This window comes from Ursus americanus, chromosome 31 (assembly GCF_024610735.1).
Source record: "Ursus americanus isolate L20-20 chromosome 31, mUrsAme1.1.p, whole genome shotgun sequence".
Classification (NCBI taxonomy): domain Eukaryota; kingdom Metazoa; phylum Chordata; class Mammalia; order Carnivora; family Ursidae; genus Ursus; species Ursus americanus.
The window spans coordinates 5891052-5914129 of NC_142157.1; the positions used below are offsets into that span (position 1 = coordinate 5891052).

General features: G+C 37.6%; 1 protein-coding gene across 15 annotated transcripts in view; it reads left to right on the plus strand.

Annotated features, from left to right (window-relative positions):
- The window catches only part of PARD3 (par-3 family cell polarity regulator), a 636797-nt gene that overhangs the window by 249647 nt on the left and 364072 nt on the right, over positions 1–23078 (plus strand). For all 15 annotated transcript variants that reach the window (XM_045786400.2, XM_045786404.2, XM_045786403.2 and 12 more), the window contains exon 3: positions 4122–4302. In XM_045786400.2, the coding sequence (XP_045642356.2) occupies positions 4122–4302 (181 nt within the window). The remainder of the gene's footprint in view (positions 1–4121; positions 4303–23078) is intronic.

A 23078-nucleotide genomic window follows, 5' to 3' on the forward strand; every position in this document is an offset into this window, starting at 1 on the left:
CTCTTAACTCTTGAAAGTAAAAACGAACTTTCGAAAATGGTCTGCTTCATGGACAGCAGGGAAGATTCCATCTGTTAAAATATGGATATGAGTCATGTTTCACAAATTTAAAAGCAGACATTTCCTTTATTTTTTGAAGGGCATGATAGAAATTTTTAATATGTGATGTTTTCGTGAAGGTCTTGTTTTCTTTTGCTGTGCTACTATATGCATTCTTGTAGAGTAGATTTTCTAAAATTATATACCCTTCCCAATTTAACACAAAATTACTTCATATCTGCACCTGGCACTTAAATTTTGGTTTAAAAGAAAGCCGTGGAAATTGTATGTTATTGGCATATTGCAAATCACCAACTGTGATTCTGCCACTGAAATTCAAGCAACATTTGTTCATGACACAGTCCAGATTTCATAATACTTGTGTTTTCTAAAAATGCTGGAGATAATTATTGAAACTAATATACATGTATAAGTTCTTCCATGTGTGGCATTTAAAGACACATTCTTTGTAATTTGCAATCTCCATTCTCAGTTTGCAGAAAGGACTTGATTCTTGAGAGAACACACCGTTGTAAAAAGTTAATAACAAAACCTGCATTTCATTTGCTTCCAATTAAACACCAAATGTCAGAACTTAATATCTTCAAAATCCATATTAAGCCACACACCTTGTGAGAAGTCTGATGATATTAAAATCAAGTATGGAAATTCAAAATCTCAGTGAAGAGCTTGAAATGGATATTTGTAGTTTATCAGGGTTACCAAGGTACCTTGACTCTTAGTTTTACTTCCCAAATTGAATTTGTAAATTGGATGTTACTGGATGGATGAGCATTCTGGTGCAGGATTATCGAGCTGTGGCCAATGGGCCAAATTTGGTCCATCACCTGCTTTGTTTTTTTTTTTTTTTTTAAAGATTTTATTTATTCATTTGGCAGAGAGAGACAGCCAGCGAGAGAGGGAACACAAGCAGGGGGGTAGGAGAGGAAGAAGCAGGCTCCCAGCGGAAGAGCCTGACGTGGGGCTCTATCCCAGAACGCCGGGATCACGCCCTGAGCCAGAGGCAGACGCTTAATGACTGTGCCACCCAGGCGCCCCCCATCACCTGCTTTGTAAATAAAGTTTTATTTAAACCTAGTCATGCTCGTTTATTTATGTATTGCCCGTGGCTGTTTTTGTGCTACAGTGGCAGAGTAGAATAGTTGTGACAGAGGCTGCATGGATTGAACAGCTCCAAAAATATTTACTATTTGGACCTGTCAGAAGTCTACTGACCCCTCATCTAGCAGAATGTCTGTGTTACTAATCCTGGGAGATTCTTGCCAGTCAATGTCAGATAAACAGGCTGATTTTATTTCTGTTTATGGAAACTTTAGTGTATACATACAAACACCTTTCTGTTACTTATTACTACTAAGGATTTCTTTTCCCACTTATGTTGCTTATTATAAGGTTGAGTGGCCCAACTATTCATCCTACATTAATTTCTTCTTACCATTTAACCTCCCTCCACGTTGTCTAATTAGCTAATTATATATGATGCCACAGCAGGGTTCTGAGCTTCCTGTTTGTCTGTGTGTCTCTATGACCTTATGATGGTTTTCTTTTTTGTCTTACGAATTGATTGACGATATATAAATGTTCATAGAAATATCATTTGTTCAAAATGACAAAACCGTCTATTAATGGAGGATTGTACTTATAAATGCTTCTCATGTTCTGTAAATTTATCATACCGTCCTTTAACTGCTAAGACGATTAGCATTGGAGACGCTTGAATTGGAGGGAGGTAGGAGTGGGTTTTTTGGGTTAGTCATGGTTCCACTTTCCTTGGAATGCCGTGCTTAGTTTAGCATAGGCCTGTAGTGTGAACGACCAAGGTGGTGCTGGCCCTTAGAACTTCATTACTCTGAGATTTTAAAGTGCTGCCACTGTTTAGTTATCAGAAGAAATAGATTGAATTTTAATTTTCATGGTATTTTGTAATGCTGTATTATGAAAGTATAATTTTGAAATAATTTTATACTTGAGAAAAGTTGCAAAAGTAATACATCTATATTTTTCATGTATGATGTAAAAATCTGACATAACTATCAAAGGTAGGAAACTAGTAACATTGAGTCAATACTGTTAACTAATCGACAGCCCTCCTTTGAATGTTGCCTCTTTTCTACTGATGACCTTTTTCTAGCCCAGGATCCAGGCAAGGACCTCACGCTGCACGTAGTTCTGATTTCGCCTCTGTCTCTTCCAATTTACACAACTTCATCAGCCTTTCTTTTGCTTCTGTCACTTTAATATGTTTAAAGAGTGTGAGTTATTTTATAGATTGTCCCTTGACTTGGATTGATCTGATGTCTTCTCATGATTGGATCAAAGATACGCATTTTTAGCAGGAATACCACCAAAGTAATGTTTTGTCCTTCTCCGTGCATTTTATCTGAGGGTGATAAGACTCATTACTGGTGATGTTAACCTTGGTGAAATGGTTTTTGCTAAGTTTCTCCCCTGCAAAGATACCATTTTTCTCTTTTTAATGAAAAAGTACTTTGTGGGGAGATACTTTGAGATCTGCAAATACCCTGTTTCTCATGATATTCTTACCCAATGATTTTAGCTGCCATTGGTGACCTCGCCTGCTGTGGAGATTGCTTGGCGATGACTTCTATTTCCATCATTTCTTCTCTTTTTTTAATTGGAGTGCTACAGTATGGAAGAGCTGTCCATTTCCACAGTTAATTATTTCTTCAATTATTTATTTGTATCCTCGTGGACTTACAGATATTTAGTTTGTTTGTATCATTGTTGACTTGTTTATGAGTTGTCCCAGCTCTGGCCGTTGGGAGCTCCTTTGGGTCGACACCTGATTCCATTTGATGTGCCTCTTTCACTTTTGAGTACTCTTTACTTTTTTATAATCAAAGGTGTTCCAGGCCCACCATGTCTTTTCTCTGCCCCAACCCTGGAATTAACTATTTCTTTAAGGAGCCCTCATTCATTTATTGGAAAATGGTAACGGAAACCAAGATCCGGGCGCCCGTGTTCTTCATACTGTGCGTGGTTGCTTCCAGGACCTCTCAGTGGGGGGAGCTAAGAACCACACATGCGTTAACATTCACCCGTACCTATCTGTCTGTCTACCTACCTGCCCACTTATAAAAAGATACATGTTCGTATTGATGCCTCTAATTTTAATCTAATACCACAGAGTGTATTTCTTTATTTGTAACTTCTGTTTCTGACAGGGAGAATTTTGACTCTCATTATCCAAAATATTTTTCTTTTTCATTCATTTCTGGTGTGTGTGTATGTGTGTGTGTGTGTGTGTGTGTATGGTAGTGTGAGGATTTCTGAACCATACACTTGTGAGAAAGAAATTAATATGACAGTTTTGTTTTGTTTTTTGTCTCTAGCCTTACATTAAACAGTGAAAATAGTTTTCCAAAATTACTTAAGTCTTTTCCTCCCCACCAACCTGATTGCTCCTGTTTTCTTTTTCTTTCATCCCTGTTCTTACCAACTCCTGGGAGACAGCCGTATCTGTTATCCTTCTTATATTTCCTATGCACAAGTGGGCACATACATGTATAATTTTTAATACTCCTTCCTCCTATGTGAAAGGTGCCTTGTATCTTTTGCGATATGTATACTAGTACAGATCATATGTATGCATTATATATAGAAATGCATTTTCTTTTCCACTTAATATATCATTTACCAAACAGTTTAAATTACCCCATTTCCCTTACTGTTCTGTGATATTAAAACCATTTTATTATTTTTCATCAATAGAATTTCAGGTACGAAACGCACAACTTAGAAATACAAAACTAAAGCATCCGAACTCAGGGGAAGACTGTGTGCTTGAAGTTTTGCTTCCTAAAACGTGATATTCCTGGGTGCTTAAACGTCAGTATTTTTCCTCTGTAGATTTATGTCAAATGTGGTGTAACTTCGGTAGCGATTTTATTTTACTTTCTTTTTAATTTAATTTTATTTAAATTCAGCTAATTAACATACAGTGTATTAGTTACAGAGGTAGAGTTCAGTGATTCATCAGTTGTTTGGTAGCCGTTTCAAATGCCCTTGTTCGTAAATGCAACTTTACCTTTCTTTTCCAGCTGGTAGCAGTGTTCGACGAGCAAGATCCCCATCATGGAGGTGACGGCACCAGCGCCAGCTCCACAGGCACCCAGAGTCCGGAGATATTTGGTAGTGAGCTTGGCACCAGCAATGTTTCAGCCTTTCAGCCTTATCAAGCAACAAGTGAAATTGAGGTCACACCTTCAGTCCTTCGTGCAAGTAAGTGAGAGCTCTTTCTTCTCTGCATGTTTCATCTTAATTTACAGGGATGCCAACTCTTGTTATCCAGCCATGCTCCCGTGAATGGAATTCATTATCTGTTTTTTATCAAAGATTGATTAAGTTTGGAACCTGGGCAAATGTCTTTTGCCGGAGAGGTAGGCAAGATTCTTCACATTTTAATATATCGTACTGACTTGACTTTAGACTGGTAGATTTTTAATTGCTCACTAAAGGTGAAGAAGGATAACAGGTATAGTGATATTCCCGGATTTTTCTTTCGTGTTTTTCATCTGAATGCTAGAACAAATAGGAAATAGTTAAAGGCCTTCACACCAAACCCAAACGTAGCATCTTTGATTGATAAGCAACTTGGATACAGCCGTTACTTGAACTTGATCTGAAGAGAGGGTGATGAAGAGACGTCAGGGCCAGAATTATCGTCAGAGATCTGGAAGAGCTGCTATTAGAATACTATCTCAAGGAAAGAAAATACAGGGCTTAGTGAATTTATATTAGGAATCCGGGGACGTAGACTACTCAAGTTCTAGGACAGTTGCCTGAAGAGTTCTGCCAGCCATTCCTGGAGGTTTACACAGAAAAGTGAAGAACTTTCGCTAAAAATAAATTTAGTGTTTGTAATGGCCTAATCTTATAATTGAGCAGTTTTCAAGAATAAGAATGTCTATTTCAAGAAATTGATAAGTCAAAAATCACTTATCTTTTACTCACATCTATTTAGAAACATTGCAGTTTTTCAAGTGTTGTGTGATTTTACCGGTAGTCTTTTTTTTTTTTAAGATTTTACTTATTTTTGTGACTGAGAAAGAGAGAGAGACAAATAGGGGGAGTGGCAGGCAGAGGGAGAGGGAGAAGCAGGCTCCCCGCTGAGCAAGGAGTCCGATGATGTGGGCTGGATCCCAGGACTCTGGTATCATGACCTGAGCTGAAGGCAGATGCTTAACCCACTGAGCCACCCAGGCGCCCCTAATTTTACCGGTAGTCTTGTGTGATTTTACTGATAGTCACCAGTAGATCTTCATATATAATAGGTAATAATACATAATAATATATGAAATTCTATATAGAATATAGTTAGATAATATTTAGAATATAGTTTATTCTTATAAAATTTAGGTTTGCTTGTACACGTATACAAACATTTTAAACTAATTTTATGGAAATAGCATTTGCGTATTACGTGGATATGCTCTTTTAAAAATCTTATCTTGGATATGCTTTGGGCAACGTTTTTCCAAATTTGAGGTGTGTACCATGTATAGTAATGCAGGGTAATATGTAAGTGGAATGTTAGTTACTTTACTTTCTTTGCTTGCATATGAGCTCATTAAGCCCATGCTTTTATGATTATCTGCTTGGAATAAGCTTATTTATAAAAAGTGGATTGCCTAAATGTGATTTCTTTTCTTTTCTTTTTAGTTTCTGATATAGTGTTCAATAATTTATCAGTTTTGAATAACACCCAGTGCTCATGACATCAGGTGCCCTCTTTAATGCTCATCACCCAATGACCCCATCCCCCCACCCACCTCCTCTCCAGCGACCCTCAGTTTGTTTCCTATAGTTAAGAATCTCTCACAGTTTTTCTTAGTCTCTGATGACTCCCCATTCTTTTTTCGCTCCCTTCCCCTATGATCCTCTGCCCTGTTTCTTACGTTCCATATACGAGTGAAATCATATGATAATTGTCTTTCTCTAATTGACTTATTTCTAAATGTGATTTACAGTAAATTTTAAGTAAATAATAGTACAGGTGTTCAGGTGCCTGATATTTGGAAAATAGTAACTTTATGTGAATAATCACACCCTACTGTATATAATTAAATACAGAGCTTTTTGTAGTTTTTAATTCATGTTTTATGTAGGATGCACCTTTAATTTAGCTGCACCTTAAAAAAGTGTTAGAGGAAAGGTAAATGCCGTCTTTATGTTAAGAAGAATTTGAATGGCATGCTTTCCATCAATTTTTGTCTTTTGTTCTGGACGCAACAACATTTCTTAAATGCCACCCCCCACATTTGGCTGGTCCTGTGTGTTAACATTTCAGTGCTGTTTTTAACACAAAATATTTTTGTGTTCCCTTGTTTTTAGTGAGCGAAGGAACTTATATTTGAAGCATTGGCAATGTCTTATAGCCATTAATGGGAGAATATGTAAATATTACTTTCTAGTTCTGAATTTTATATGCTAAGTTTATTTAGATTTTTGTCTCTGGCAGCCAGTGGGTAAGTGTATGGTAAGCATCTACTAAATACAAGGTTTGGCGACTATGTAAAAGTTACCCATTACATACGAGTCCCCTATCTATTAAGATGATTTTTCATACTGTTTTAATACCACTGATTCAAACGTATTACAAGAGTTGGACAGCGCTGGGCCAGGCATTGTGATATGTGATGAGTACAGAGTTGAGCCGATGAGACCTAGTCCTTGTCAACAAGGAGTTTATGTTTAGTGGTCTTTCTGATTTACAGATAGGAAAATAAAGAAGCCAGCAATATGAAGAAATTTGCTGAATTGAGGAATAGTTAACTCTAATTAGGAGCATAGTGAATAAAAGATTTTAGAGAAATAAACTCCTAATGCTTACCTGGAAGAAAGAATGTGCTAACTCTGCTATGTTTTCCAAGTCTTGCTATGATTGAATTCACTCCTCTCCTTCTTTGCATGAAGAATCGATTGGAAGCTAAGAAAAGTATGCCATTTTTTTGGTCGATGAAACAGTGGATATTAAGTTTGAGAATTAAATAAAGCCTAGGTGAATTTAATACACAGAATTCTCATCTTAAGATCTTTTTATGCTTTTTTAGAAGTTGCCACTAATTTGTCCTTGTAGTACATATAAAGTAAGAACATTGATTTAGTTAAATAAGTGGTTCTCAGGTATGAGTGATATTTTCCCACAAGGGACAATTGACAATATTGAGATATTTTTTGGTTGTCTCAGCTGGTAAAGTTGGAGGATGCTATGAGTGTCCGATTAAGGCCAAGGAGGTTCCCAAACATCCTGCGAGGCATAGGACCATCGGCCACTTCGGCTCTGCAGCCCAAACGTCAGTGGTGCTGAGGTAGAGAAACCCCAAATTAATGAATCATTGTCTCTATGGTCAAAAATAGCAGTTATCTAAGAGAAGCTAAAACTGACACTTGAGAAAAATTTTCTTGAGCCCAGTATATTGAACAACGTTCTGAATAATACCCTTAAACTGAAGGACGAAGCACAGTGACCAGCGAATAAGGATATTGCTCATAGAAGGTAGTCAAGAGACCATAATAACAAAAAAGAGGGAATTATGGGCAGTATTACACAAACGTATTAGTGTAAATGCAATTATTAGAATAAAAATACTTTTCCTAAATTCCAGAAAATGTGCTTTAAAAAATGAGAAAATGAATAAAATAGACCACATAGCAAAAGACTATTCACATAAAAGCTTCTTATGTTGAAGAGATAAAATACAGAAGGATAACCATAAAGAGTGGGTGCCTACTGGGAACAGAGAGAATCAGATGGATGAAGTGGAGTAGAAGCGAGACTTACAGCCTCTTATTTTTTATGTTTGGCATTCAAACCATATTATATTTTATGTAATTAAAATCAATTTTTAATTTTAAAAATAAAATTCTTTATAATATTAATTGTTACATAGTATTTCTTAAGATAAAAAAATCATATAATAGAACTACACATAGATTACATATCCACTTGGTTGCTCCCTTATCCAAGAGTAACTATTTTGGGTGACTGTAAAACTTAGTAATTTGTACCACCAAAGGAAGATGGGGGGAAAAAGAAAGAACTGCCAAACAAACAAGAACCCTGAAACAGTTTGTTGCTGGTAATATTGGTCGTGTTAGTCTTAGATTGTTGGGTATTATGAAATGGAACAAATGAAGAATTATAATAATATTCTAGTTCTGTTATTCCCTGTGCCATCGAAGATCCAAGATTCAGAATATAGAAGAAAAGGGCTACAGACTTAAGTTAGAGGAGAACAGATAAAAATTCCATGGTCCTCAATTTGAGTAGAACATACAGTGAATCTGTGGTATATTTTATTTCACACACACACACACACACACACACACACACACACACACACAAAGGAAGGAGGGAGGAAGGGAAAATCCTGTATGTGTTCAGTGAATATGTCTTGAATTAACACTCAAACCCAGTAACTGAGCATTCCTGATATCCAGACTGTGTTTTGGAAATAGCATTTTCCATTAAAAGGGATCAGAGAGGTTTTTGGAGAAATGGCTGAATTCTGATACAGGGAGGAAATGTATGGGATGATTCTGGGTCATCCCTCCATCTAAGAAAATAAGGAAGGCTATGAAAGATGACTGGAGTTGTGCCATGTTGGAGCTCCTATTGGCCCAGGAGGAATGATGAGAGATCAGGAAGGTTAGTAATAGCCATGTATTCATGAGTTCATAATGATAATAAATAAGGAAGCGAGCAAGGTAAGGGATGCTAGTGAACCAGCTTATTATTTGGAAAACTGGTAAAAGAATGAAAGCATTAGGTATCTTTCCTGTATTTCCTGGATGAATGGTATTACTGGGTAACTAAATAGTAGGTGAAGGGGAGGTTTCCTTTTATAGCAGTATCCTAGCTAATAAATGAAGAAGTAATGATAGAATAAGAATATTACTTCTCTTTTGGTCCTTCCTGATGACAGTGGATCTATGCATTTATCGTCAATCACCGCTAATATAAAAAGATAATAATAAATGGAGAGTCAGCTAGGTATCGTGAGCCTCCTGATGGAAGACTATAACACTATGAGGTAGTCTTGGCGAAAGAAATCAAGCCTAAATCCAATCAAGCATCTAGATCCAACTGTCAATTGATAGGAAATCCTGAATATTGGGAAGCATATTAACACCATAGACATGCAGTCAGTCAAGTCCAAGTGGTGGGAAACCATACAAGGCAAGTGATCCAGGTTCTTTGATAGGGCAGGTGCAAGGTAGGGGAAAGTGGGGGAATGGGAACACAGATTAATAGAGACTTAAGAGCGTAACATCCAATCATAATCTGTGAATCTTGTATACATTCTGATTTAAATGAAACAACAACAAGAGTAGCAGTCATATGCTGATTGGTGAGTTGAACACTGAGTATTTGGTTTTAAGCAATTTAATTCTTTTTAGGTGTGCTATGTTATTGGAATGATTTTCTATAAAGTCTTTATCTTTTTGTAGTATATTATGAAGTAGGTATGGTTGGAAATGATCTATCTAGAATTTGCTTAAAAATAAACAGGCCAGGGGCGCCTGGGTAGCGCAGTCGTTAAGCGTCTGCCTTCGGGTCAGGGCGTGATCCCGGCGTTATGGGATCGAGCCCCACATTAGGCTCCTCCGCTGGGAGCCTGCTTCTTCCTCTCCCACTCCCCCTGCTTGTGTTCCCTCTCTCGCTGGCTGTCTCTCTGTGTCAAAAAAAAAATAAAATAAAATAAACAGGCCAGGAGAGTGGGCAGTGGGTAGCTGAGTGGCTGTGTGGGGGTTCAGCAGACTCTTCTACTTCTGTATGTGTTTAAAATTACTCTAAATAAAGGTATGTGTGTTTGTGTGCGTGATGTGCTTTTAAAGGAAACACGTACATGAGGCACTTCTTTAACACTTTCAGAGTTTACTTAATTCCTGTTTTCCTTGAACTTTGTTTCATTTAATATAATTCAGTTTTAACCTAATATATTTTTAGGCTTGAATATCTTTCATTGGTCATCTTTTCATGTTTCTCTGAAACAAAGAAAATACATCCAAATGTTAACTCTTAAATTTTTTATAAAATGCAAATATATTGATGATCATTCTTAGTACATAGTTGATCAAAGTAGCATCAATATGCAATATAAAAAGTTTTTGCCCATTAATGTAGAAATAAATGAGAACATCCGAATGAGAATAAGCCATTTATTCAGAGCTTGCTGTAGCAAGGGACTCAGCCACCATCACTTGTATCTGGCGGGCAGGGACGTAGGAAAGCTGTGTAGTAAAACAAAGGGGAGGCTTTAGATGTGCCCTGACTGGTAGCTGTTGGCATAGAGGAGCTGCAGTTGGGCTGTCTAGCGGTGCAGTATCCTTTGTAAGTGGTTACAGGTGCGTATTTGACTTTCTCTGGTTGTTCCTAAGTTGAAAGCAGAGTCAAAAGTTAAGGAAGCTGTCAATTATTTTTTTTTTAAATTTTTTAATTTTTAGATTTTATTTATTTATTTGACAGAGAGACAGCCAGCAAGAGAGGGAACACAAGCAGGGGGAGTGGGAGAGGTAGAAGCAGGCTCATAGCGGAGGAGCCTGATGTGGAGCTCGATCCCAGAACGCCGGGATCACGCCCTGAGCCGAAGGCAGACGCTTAACGACTGAGCCACCCAGGTGCCCCGGAAGCTGTCAATTATTAATCAGATCCTGTCTATTTGGGGCTGACTGTTATAGGGGTTATAACTTGGCTTCCTGAACTGGTTGCTGCACATAGTGGTCTAGTTACCTGGACTGGTTACTCTAGGTAGCAGACTGGCTTATTAGGTTGGTTTCTGCAGATTATGAGTTAGATTTTCATTTTTATGTATAGTCTGGCCATTGTCCATTTTTATTATTTTTTTGAGAGAGAGTGTTTGCATGAGTGGGATGGGGGAGGGGCAGAAGGAGAGGGAGAGAGAGAGAGAGAATCTTAAGCAGGCTTCACTCCCAGCATGGAGCCTGACCTGGGTCTCAATTTCACAACCCTGAGATCATGACCTGAGCTGAAATCAAGAGTCAGATGCTTAACTGACTGAGCCATCCAGGTGCTCCAGAAATTATTTTTATTATAAATGTATCTCTTTAAATGGGGCTTTCTCCCCAGCTAGTACGCTCTAATTGTTGAAAAATACTAATTTTTTCTAGAATAAGAAATTGTTATTTGGGAAATCTTGTTCACAGAAGTGATTAGAAGGGTGTAGATGGAGTTTGTTACAGTGCTGTTACCAGCTCTTCGACCTCCCTCCAAGTTAAGCACCAAACATCAATTAGTGATCCTTCATCAGCTTATTTTTATTGGTGGAAAGACAACCAGCTTATGTCTTCCTTTCATTTTGTTGAAAGGAATGAATCAGAAACTAGTTGAGTGGCAAAGGATTTGTTACCTGGAGTCATGTACTTTCTCAACATCGAGGCCGTTATTTCAAAATGTCCCTTTGTTTGGCATTCTGGAGGTTTTGTTTTTGTTTTTTGTGTTTTGTTTTATTTTCTCCTTTTTGAGTTGTTTGTTTGTTTGTTTATTCATTCAGAATCTCAAGCAGACTCCACGCTAAGTGTGGAACCCCACACAGGGCTCGATCTCATGACCCTGTGATCGTGACCTGAGCCAAACCAAGAGTCAGATGCTTAACCAGCTGAGCCACCCAGGTGTCCCATCCTGGAAGTTTTTATGTGCAGTGGTATATATCATCAATTGTAAGATTCAGGATAGTTGATGCTTATTTTTTACTTTATAAATTTTTAAAGTGTGTGTGTGTGTGTGTGTGTGTGTGTGTGTGTGTGTGTGTGTTTTCCCCATCCTGTGAGGTAGAAAAGCTGTTCAGAATATCGGTAGGACTTTCCTAGACTCTAGGCACTTTTGCCTTCACGAACCCCTCCCACTATAATAATATTAATAATAAAAATTATATTTCATATAACTTTAAATATTTCAATATTTTATTTTTTCTGTCATGCAAAATTTCATAGTTTTCATGGGCCCTAAAAGTGTCATTTTCATATATGTGAGGAAAAAAAATTTCTTTTATCTCTCAGTGTTCATTTTGTTTTCCTTCTGATTTTAAAAGAAATTAAAGGGCACCTGGGTGGTTCTGTTGGTTAAGCATGCAACACTTGGTTTCAGCTCAGGTTACGATCTCAGGGTCATGAGCTTGAGCCCCGCATCAGGCTCCACACTCAGTGAGGAGTCTGCTTGAAATTCTCTCTTCCTCTGCTCCTCTCCCTCCCCCTGCTCACTCTTTCTCTCTAAATAAAGAAATAAAATATTTAAAAAGAAGAAATTAAAACATTCAGGCCTCTAAAAGCCCTGTGGGTCCCAGGCATTGGGCCTCCTCTGCTTCCTGGATACATATCAGCCCTTAGGGCTATTGATAAGGGAGAAATGGGTAGGAAGAGCCAGCATTTCACCTTGACCCCTTTATTTGAAGGACAATGGAGCCATTTCAGGGAAAGATGCGAATCTTGTGTGAAGATTTAGACCTCAAATCCCCAAAATTTTGGTGTACTGGCATCCCTTGGGCAGTCTCTGCATCCTCTCAGTCACTGTTCATTTCTAACATTTGGGCAAGATGAGTAATCTCCCTCAGCCTCAGTTCCTCAGTCTCTAAGTGCCTGCCTCAGGATTGCTGTGAGTAGTAAATGAGGCCTTTGAAGTCCTAATACAGTGCCGGGCCCAGGATAAGCACAGATAATAAGATTGTAGAACGGTGATGATGAGAAAGGATGTCTCTTGAGTGCAGACTTTATGGACGTTTTAAAGGGTTGAGAAGTTACGGAACCCAAGTAATCAGGACACATATTCTTTTTTCTTTTTCTTTTTCTTTTTTTTTTTTAGTTTTAAAAGATTTTATTTTTAAGTAATCTCTATATCCATTGTGGGGCTTGAACTCACAAACCTGAAATCAGGAGCCACATGCTCCATTGTCTAAGCCAGGCAGGCGCTCTGATAGGACATACGTTCGTGAATAGGACACACTACCTCTCTTCAATACAGAATTAGACTGGAACTGTTTTCTCTTAACCTCATAATTCTGTGATACATGTTTAACTGTCTCTCTTTTCAGTGTTCACAGTTCCAGGCTTCGAGAGACCTCGTGTGCTCAGGGGCACACATTTCCTATGCAGATAAATCCTTGAGTTCAAGTCTAGTGATTTTTTTCACTCTGTGATTTTTTTCTTTGTTTTTTTAATTCTCAAAGACGTTTTGTAGAGTCAGACATTCCAGGGTAGCCTGATCTTAGAATGGTGGCAGGATTCTTATTCACCCCAGAAATCTAATTTTTTAATATTTCTTCTGGATGATCCAGACTGAAGATTCAAGATTCCTTTGGAACTGGCACATGCCCTACTAATTGTAAAAATTTCTGGAAATAGTATTGGTGTAGGAATGTTGAGAAAGTATCTGATTTATTAGATTGTGTGTGTGTGTTTACTATGTTTTATTTAAGTCTTTTAACATTCTTAACATTTTTAAGCTATTTTAATTTTACAGTTAGTTTTTATCCATTGCTGGCAACATTTTATTGTAATGCCATTTGTTTAATTGGTAAGTTTTTACTAGCTCCCTAACTTTTAGAACTAAAAGAGATAGTAATAATTGTAACAGAAGGATTGTGTCCTAAAATTAGCACCCACTCCCCTGTCTTGATCTCTTAATTTTTTTTCTTACCCAAGCATATACAGATTGATTTTGCCTTGCTAAGAGATCCAAGATCTTTGGTTTAGAGATCTATTCTCTTAACATTAACTGGTACTAGAATACTATTTTCCGGATTTGATTTAAATATATATTGAAAAATAGAAATAATATTCCTATTGTATTTCCTTTTAACTTGTGAAGTGGAGCATGGCATACAAATGGTATTCTCAGTATTTCAAATAATTACCTTCTTACTGTGCAAGTTCTATTCAGCATATAAAACTCATCCAGTTTTGTTGTAGATGCAATCTGATTATTACATGTTGACAAGGTCATATATCTATTAATTGGATTGGAGATGGGATACAAAATTGCTGTAATTATTGTAATTTTCTAGCTAATTGCAGGGTTGGTGGTGAATATTTTACTTCTGCAAAATGAAAAACAGTATTCCATCAGAAGTTGTTTTATGGGGTTTCAGACATTTTGTTTTATATCTTTGTTGCTTTTTGCCCACAAAGTATCTCTTTTGTATTTTTTGTGTATTGATCTGCCTCTGAGTGTCAGAGTGCTCATTGGAAGGGATCAGTGGAAGCAGGCATAGGCAGAGAGCCGAGTAGTGCTCTCAGCTCCCTCTTTGTTCTGGTTGCCACGTTACCTCTATTGTTTATTTATAAATTGGAGTATTCTCCTTTCAGACCTATAATAAAGGTTGGATGGGTCAGAACCAATTGGAAGAGGGATCGTCTTTGCTGCTCTCTTGTCACCTGTGCCACACTCAGAAGTATTCCCTGAAATAAGCATTTTTTAAATTAAATTCAGATTGTGCGTTCTTTTTTTTTTGTATTAAAAAATAAACGAATTATTTGTTAGCCCACTCGGTATTGTAATATGGGGCTTATTTTGCATATTGTCTCTTGTACTTTTGCTTTATTTAAGCTAAGCTAGTTTCCAAAGCTGGAAGCCAAATTGACATTTTAAAAATAATGCAATGTACACAAGGTGAGTGTGTTTGGAGGATTGCAGATGGGTGGGGACTGAGCTACTGTGAGGGGGTGTTGGGAGCTCACTGCAGAAGATGGGAAAAGCAGACTGATGTTTATTCCCTGCTGAAATATAAACTGGAGGCGCAGGTGAAAATTGCCAAACCTAATGAGCAATTTGGCAGATAAGACGGGCTGTCAGGCGACAGCAGACCAGCAGCAGGCACGCTGTCTGCGAACCAACTTGTTTGTTCCAGAGGACTACATTTAAATACCATAAATAAAATCTTTTTTTCATCGATATTTGATATCACAATGATGCCTCTTTTATCCTTCAGTTTTCCAATGAAATAACCAGTGATCAGCATATGGTGATTTTGGTTGTAAAATTATTTTAAACTTGTGAAATGTTACATCCATAAAAAAATGAACAAAATATATTTTCCACACATCAGAACACAAGTAATATTAGGTTTTAAAATACACTAATAAAATATAAGTGATCACTTGCTTCATTGGGCTGAAACATTTCATTTGTGGTCTTTACGTTGGAACATTCCAGAGTAACTCTGTAGTCTTTTCAGTGGTCTGTGTCACTTCTGTCTGCTTACTTTACCAAAGAATCCTTTCCTTCCATTGAGCGCGTGAACATTTAGACATGTGCATGGCTTCTCTCCATGGAGGCTATCAATATATTACATTGTGTAAGGGGCATTTGAAAAAGATACTCATGTCTTTGTAGAATTGTAGCAGTCCCTGAACTTTGAGGTCCACCTCCCCTATTTTTACCATTGGAAACCTTAGTCTCCAGTAAACGAATGTGGTCTGTGCTTACGGCATAGCGATGGCTCGGGGCTTCATCAGCAAGACAAGCCGAGTTACTGCTGAAAATGTATGAATCCTTACTCTACCCCAAGATCCCTTTGGTGGTTTCTTTGTGGCATTTCCAACACCTGACTTGAAGTCAAAGCAGCCTTGCACTTCCTTTGTGGCATCAGGATTTCTGAGGTATCTTTAAGCAGAGTAGACATTTCCTCCTTACATTCTTTACATCTGTGTGAGGCACTTAATTTTTAACAAATCCCTACGCATATGGAATGTAATATTTTATACTTAATGATAGTGACTGTTAGTCCATTAGTCAGAGGAGTATTACTTTTTAGAAGTTCTCTGCCCCATGTAATCACGTGGCCTTTTAGCCAGTCGTTAGCAGGTGATCCTTGGACAGTGTTTTCATCTGAAGAAGCTTGGCTGTAGGGGGTTCACAGTGCTGTCTCGGCAGGATCGCCACACCTCTGGCACGTGGCACTTTGGGAGGGGTGAGTTACAGGCTCTACCAGAAGTTGCCTTTGAAATTAGACCCGAACCATGTGGAACTGGACCCCTCTTGCATGAAGCTCTCTGTATCCGTCAAAACCTGGTGAAATTAAGAGAAGCACACTTCTTACAGATTTGTTTTTCCCCGAAAAGTTTTCTCCACTGCCTGAACACTTCTTCCTTCCTCCCTTATTTTGCCCTTGGCTATTATATTTTACTTGACCCTGAGGTCTTGCCTTGTACTCTTGCTTTTGTGTGGGAATCTACCTTATTTCTCCAGTTATATTGTCTGTTTATCAAATGCAGAAATAGTGATACTTGAAAATTTGTAAAGGCAATGTAGCTATGGATATATTAAGAAAGTACAGTTTAAATCAAAACCCATGTCCAAATAGCAGTAAGACGTGTAATGCATAGAGAGTATAATTGTATGAAAATGTTTTAGTAGACAAGATTAGATTGTAAACAAGAGTCCTCTTTCATTTTCCCATTTTACCCAGGTATGTAGGTCCTCTTTTCTGTTAGCGCATGCCACAGAGAGACCCGTGTTGTGGATTACTTTGTCGGCATGAAAGCCCGGCAGATGAAATCTTTTCTTCTCTTCTTGCTTCACTTGATATAGATCTCTTGTTTCCTTCTTGAGACTGTGTTTGCTTATTTAGTTTTTCATTGCTTTTAGTGTCAGAAGTGGCTTTGCATTCCCAGTTGTGTTTGTTCCTGTACCAGCTGGAGACGGGCTTCCTAGCTCCGAATCGTGGTGTCAGTCCCAAGCAGGGAAGGACTGAGAGGAAGCTACACAAAAGGCACAAGGCGCTTGGTACATGCACCTGTGATATTTTAACCCTTTCTGATTTTTTTTTCTTGGAACGCACAGGTCGTAGTCTTTGTGAGGGCCACCCTGGAAAGAAAAAACTGAGGTCTGTATCAGTATGTGAATTCATGATGTTATTTTGTATTGACTACATTCATTTATATTGACTCATAAATTCTATATTAATTTTCACTGATCAGTTCATTCCCTGCATCTCAGCAAGTAGCGTTTCTCCTTTATAAAGAATCTGGTTGCTACAGAGGGTGCCCATCGTATGGCTCAAGATGTGAAAGTGCGCGTAAGGGTATTCCTGCTCGAGGAGCGCGTCTGAGGAAGGACTGAGAGTGCCTTCTCACAGAGATCTTTGTTTTCTTCAGCTCTTTCCATGTCTTATGTTTGATGCTTCCTTTAAATATTTCCCTCATATTGGCGATTGACAGCACTTAAGTCTAGAATCTTCGTAACTCCAAAAAGGAAATTACGCTTTCATTACCTCCTCTACTTTTTCTCTTTCTTGGTCTCACCAATCCAAAGCACTGACCGTGCTTCTCCTTAAATACTGTCATACTGTGCGTTCCCAGTACGGATTGCCTTTCTATTTGTATCCTTTCTCAAGGTTGTAGAATGTTTTCTGCGCCCTACGTTTTCTGTCAGTCCTAGGGATTAAGCCGCCACCATTTTCAGCTCTTTCTTACAGAGTGATGGAGAAATGCGGCCATTGCGTTTCTACCAAATCATACAGCAGCATTTTCATGTTGCAGAATGGTACCCTGATAATAATTAGAAATGTAACATATATACATATGTTTGTATGAATATGTGTATACATATACACAGCTGATAATATTTGGTGAGCTTATGTATGGAAGTATAAGAGTAACTTCAGGAAAACAAATCGTTTCATGAAGATGATCCCATGTTTACAGATGGAAAATTACAATGGGATTAGTCTAGGAAGCCTCAGACCAACCATAATATGGGAAAAGGCATTTCAAAAGAGTACTGTTAGGTTTACTCAACCTATCCTCAATTTAATTAAAATGTAGTTTGTGCCATGGCTGATCCATTAGTTAATTTGTTTTTTAAAGCAGCTCGAGAATTATTTATTTTAAATAGAGGATTTTGTTAATGAGTTGGTAAAGAGTATTCCGTTGCTTAGCAGAGATGTTACAGCATAAAGATTTATGACTTAGTACAACAAAAACCAGCTGCTGATCAGCTTGCCTAAGAATATATGAGTACACACTGATATTTGATAATAGCCATTTCTTTTGTAACCAGAGTAAGGGGGTTGGGAGTGGGAGGTATAAACAGGGTCACTGATGAATCAAAAGTCCTGAGAGAAAACTGTACTGAATTCTGAGAACGGGTCTGGGATGCATGGTGAAGGCTTGGGAGATCCTGTATCCACTCCGAGGGGGTCAGGGAGAGGCCAGTGGGCAGGGGTACGTACGGGTCTGCATCTGTGTCTCTGCTTCAGCCAGAAAAGTTACCAGTCCACCATCTTCATTTCTCTTCCTCATCTAAAATTTGCCACCTCTTCTCTTTGAAAGTGGGACATCAGCTTAAATGGAGTTAATGTATAATTTATCTGCCCCCATGTTTGAAGAGCAAGGTGTGTATGTATGTGACTGTTACACATATATAGATTAGTTTTCTATTTCTGCTATAACAAATTCCCACAAACTTAGTGGCTTAAAACAGCACAAATTTATTACAGCGCTGTACATCAGAGGGCCGTGGGGATCTCACTGAACTAAAACTCAGGGCTTGTCGGGGCTGTGCTTCCCCTGGAGGCTCTAGAGGAAAATCCATTTTCTTGCCTTTTCCAGCATCTGGAGGCCACCTGCTTTCCTTGGCTTTTGTGGCAGCCCTTATGCCGGCACCAACAACCTTGCGTCTCTTTGACCCTTGTTCTTCCACAGTCAGATCTGCCTGTGTCCTTCTGCCCTTCTCTTCCATTTTTAAGGACTCGTGATTATATTAGGCCCACTTGGATAATGCAGGATAATCTTTTCAAGTCAGAGCCTTTACCTTCATCACAGACAAAGGCCCTTTTGCCATGTAAGGTAACATGGCAGGTTCTAGAGATTAGGATGTGGACATCTTTGGAGGCCATTATGCTGCCTACCACAATATGCATATATTTTAATATTGGAGAGTAGAGTGAAAAAATATGACTGCCATTGGTTTCAGTATGAAGGACATTATCTGTCCTGATCAGGTTACTCTGGGTATGACAATGAGCATCTGGCCTAAAAACATTCATGGGATGGTCATTTTGATTTAAGTACATAGGGAAGGAAAATAATGAATAGTGGGGCAAACCCCCTCATTAGAAATATTTCTTTGAGACCATTTTTTTATTTAGTTAAGCCAAATGGTGCAATGTTTATAAAAATATAACTCTATCCATTGTTATGTAATTCTGTTTGCTTGATAAAAATAATCTATAGTAACACATTTGCTTAATATTTATCTCTTTTTTGCATAATTAAAAGAACTTTTCATAATAATTAACAAGCTATAAGTCTGAAATTTTGATTAGAAAGATTATGTACAATTTGTGAATACTGAAAACAGTAGGCAATGTCATTGTCTTTCCTGTACTGCCCCTTATGTGCTCAAGCTTCCCTCTTCCCTTCCTTATGTTTTATTTTGTTTTTAAGCCTTAAAGGTTTTATAGGTGCTTTTTATTTATTTATTTATTTATTTATTTATTTATTTATTTATTTTTAAAGTTTTTCTTTATTTGAGTGAGAGAGGGAGAGAGAAAGAGAGAGAGAGAAACAGAACGTGAGTGGGGAGGGGTGGAGCAGGAGGGATAAAGGATCTGAAGCGGACTCTGCACTGAGTGTGGAGCCCTACACGGGGCTCGATACCACAACCTCGACATCATGACCTGAGCCGAAACCAAGAGTCAGACACCTAACTGACCGATCCACCTAGGCATCTACACCATGTAGATGCTTATTTTAGTTACATTCTAGACCTTTCCAGAAAGGATCTGAAGACTTTGAGGATTATTGCAGACATTGATGGTACTTACAAATATTAGGTGTAGTTCTCATTGTGTAACTTCCATATCAGGTTCCCTTCTTGAGCTGTTTTACAAGTTGCTAATAATTCTGTTTTGAGTAGAGGCTTTAAAGTGACTGAAGTCTAGTTCTAATGATTCTTCATGAGTACATTTACCTAAAGGCCTTTTTTTTCTTTTTTTGGTATTACTTCACCTTGTTTTCCTCTTTTGATTGTAAAGAAGTGGATTCTTAGGCATTTACCAATTGTTTAAAGAATTAAAAGTTTTCTTAAACCTAGCACCCTTTTGTCTCTTTGTATTTCCTTATAGTCTGCTTATTTTGTGGCCACTAAGTACCTCTCTAGCTTATAAGTTGTTATAACGCAGAGAATCCCGTCTTCATCATCACTATGCAGAAACTGGCTCAATGCTTCGCATTCAAGAAGTATACGCCCCTTTTCTCTCAGCCCCACGAGCATGGCAGTGGTATCAAGAGGAAGGGTGTAAAGCATGGACGTGGTCACAGTTGGTTTAGAGGGGTAGACAGTCTATTCAGTTCAATTTCTAAATAATCCAATGTGATGAAAGACTTCATATTTTTGAGTATAAAATTTCTATAGATCCAAGTTCAAATGTGTACTTGATCTTTTAATTTTATTTACAGTTTAACAGAAATGTTTTTTACACTGAAGAGGTGTTTAATTTTCTATTGAATATAATCTTATATATATTCTAATTTTGTACATCCTCCAAGTTTGTAAGTTGATATGGAAACATCACAAATAACCTTCTACATCTATATCCTCACTTGGATATGCGTGATGTGTGGCCAGTGCAATCCTCTGTTAGTGCAGAGAATGGAGACCCTGAATTAGAAAAAATACCTACTGAAAGCACAACTAAAATGATTGCTGTCCGCTTTTAGTTACGTCATCCATTGTTATTCGCTTCCTTTATCATGAAGACATACTAAATATCTGCATTTTTGTTAAGATCTTAGTACAAGGCTTGATTGCTTCAGGAGAGAAGTTTGATTTAGCTATAGATAATTTTATAGTTGTGGTTACTTTCCCTTACCAACTTTAAAGACAGAGTATATACTTAGAGAAAAAAAAATAAAACAACAGTTTTGACCTGAACTCATTAAGTAACTACGAGGGCCCAACTGTATTCTCCAAAACTTGGCTATTGTAGACCTTGATTCCGCTTCACTCATCTACAGTAAATGGTGCTTCGCCATCGTTGGTTATGCAGAATGTTGATGTGTGTCCTCTGTTTTCATATGCAGGAGTCAGAGCTGCCATCACAGTGGTGTACCGAAGCGTCTGGAAAAGGGGTGTGTGTGTGTGTGTGTGTGTGTGTGTGTGTTGCAGTGATTCTTTGCCTTTAGATATTTTTGTATTCGCAAGTATTACCCCTTTTTATTGACTGAAACCTGAGTTTTGATGTAGGCTTTTTAAAATTTCAACTATTTATATTAAAGAATAAAATAGCAGTATTAAAGAATACTATATGAGATGAAGATATTGTTTATAAAACTAATCAGTTTTTTCTGTATGATTAATAGAATATTTTTTAAATAAATGCAATGTTGTATTTCCTAGATTTTTGTTAACCTGGTTTTTCCTGCTTGATTTACTTTCATAAACTCTGTCCCTGAAACAAGTGTATCCCACACACGTGACACACACAGAGAAAGATTTTTAAGGGAGTTATTAATCAGATGAAGCTAATAAATAGTGAAGTCTCTCTATCTACATCTGACTGCCTTCTATAATTTTAATTCCTACGGATTGCAAGCTTCCAATTTTTATGCTGCTCACATTTGGAAATTTTGTTTACTCATCTACTAATCTTATTGCTAGATACTGTCCTTTTGAGTATCTTCTAGTAATACAGTTTAAAAACATCAAAATAATAGAAGAATATTTTTCACACTTCTGCACCATTACTTACTGTGTATCACTCCAATGTTCCTTGAAAAGATCTACTAAGTATATGTGGATAAAGTACAATTGCTTTGTCTCCGTAACTTGATTATGAGCAAATGTGCTTCATCTTTCTGAAAAATGTAAGAAATCAGATTATAGTAGTATTTGTTACTTGCCTTTTCATAGTCAAGACACATCTAATTTCAATGGGGTTTAGGCCACATCGAGACCCACTAATCATGTTGTTAAATTAATTGAAGTAATTTCTTGTCGCATCTTTAAAGTCATTTAATTTTTGAAAAACAGCACTTAGGAGGCTTGAATCAGGAATCTTTTCAGTGAAACTGAGCCACTTCTGAATGAATGTTCTATAAAGTCAGCACAGTCTGTTCTAAAAAGATTCATTCAACTGTAGCACAGTAAATATTATAGAAATCATGATGACTATGCAACTTTAGACAGCTTTCCTTTTTTTTTTTTTTTTAATTTAACCCTAATGGGGAAAAAAGACTATTATTCAATATGGTTACATTGCATATTTCTCACTTATCTTTATAATTTTCTATTTTGCAAGATCATTTACCTTTTAAGTTTTTTATTACAGAAAACTTGAAGCATATACAAGACTGAAGAGAGCAGTGTAATGAAAGGCCATGCCCACGCCTCAAGTCTAACAATTACCGATTTATGACCAGTCTTGCTTCATGTTTACTACACCAGATGGGATTGTTTCGAAGTAAATTCCATATGTTATATAATTTCTTCTGAAAATGCTTCAGTATATATTTCTAAAAGATAAAAACTTTTAATATAATCCCATGCTGTTTCAGAAAAGACAGTATTTTCTGAATGCTATGTAATATATATATATTTTTAAAGATTTTATTTATTTATTCGACAGAGATAGAGACAGCCAGCGAGAGAGGGAACACAAGCAGGGGGAGTGGGAGAGGAAGAAGCAGGCTCATAGCGGAGGAGCCTGACGTGGGGCTCGATCCCACAACGCCGGGATCACGCCCCGAGCCAAAGGCAGATGCTTAACCGCTGTGCCACCCAGGCGCCCCCATGCTATGTAATATCATTAAAATCACTGATTTATAAACGTGGTTTCGTATTAGGCTTGTTTACATTAGGATCCAAAGAAAATTTACACATTGCATTTGAAACACACACATACAATATGATTTATTCATTGAAATTGGATTGTTTTTCCTGTGGTTTTTCTCTGTCTGAACTTCGCTGGATCCATCCCTGTGGTGTCAACTGTGTTTCTGTGTCCCCTGTATTAGATACAGTCTTGATTTGATTCTGG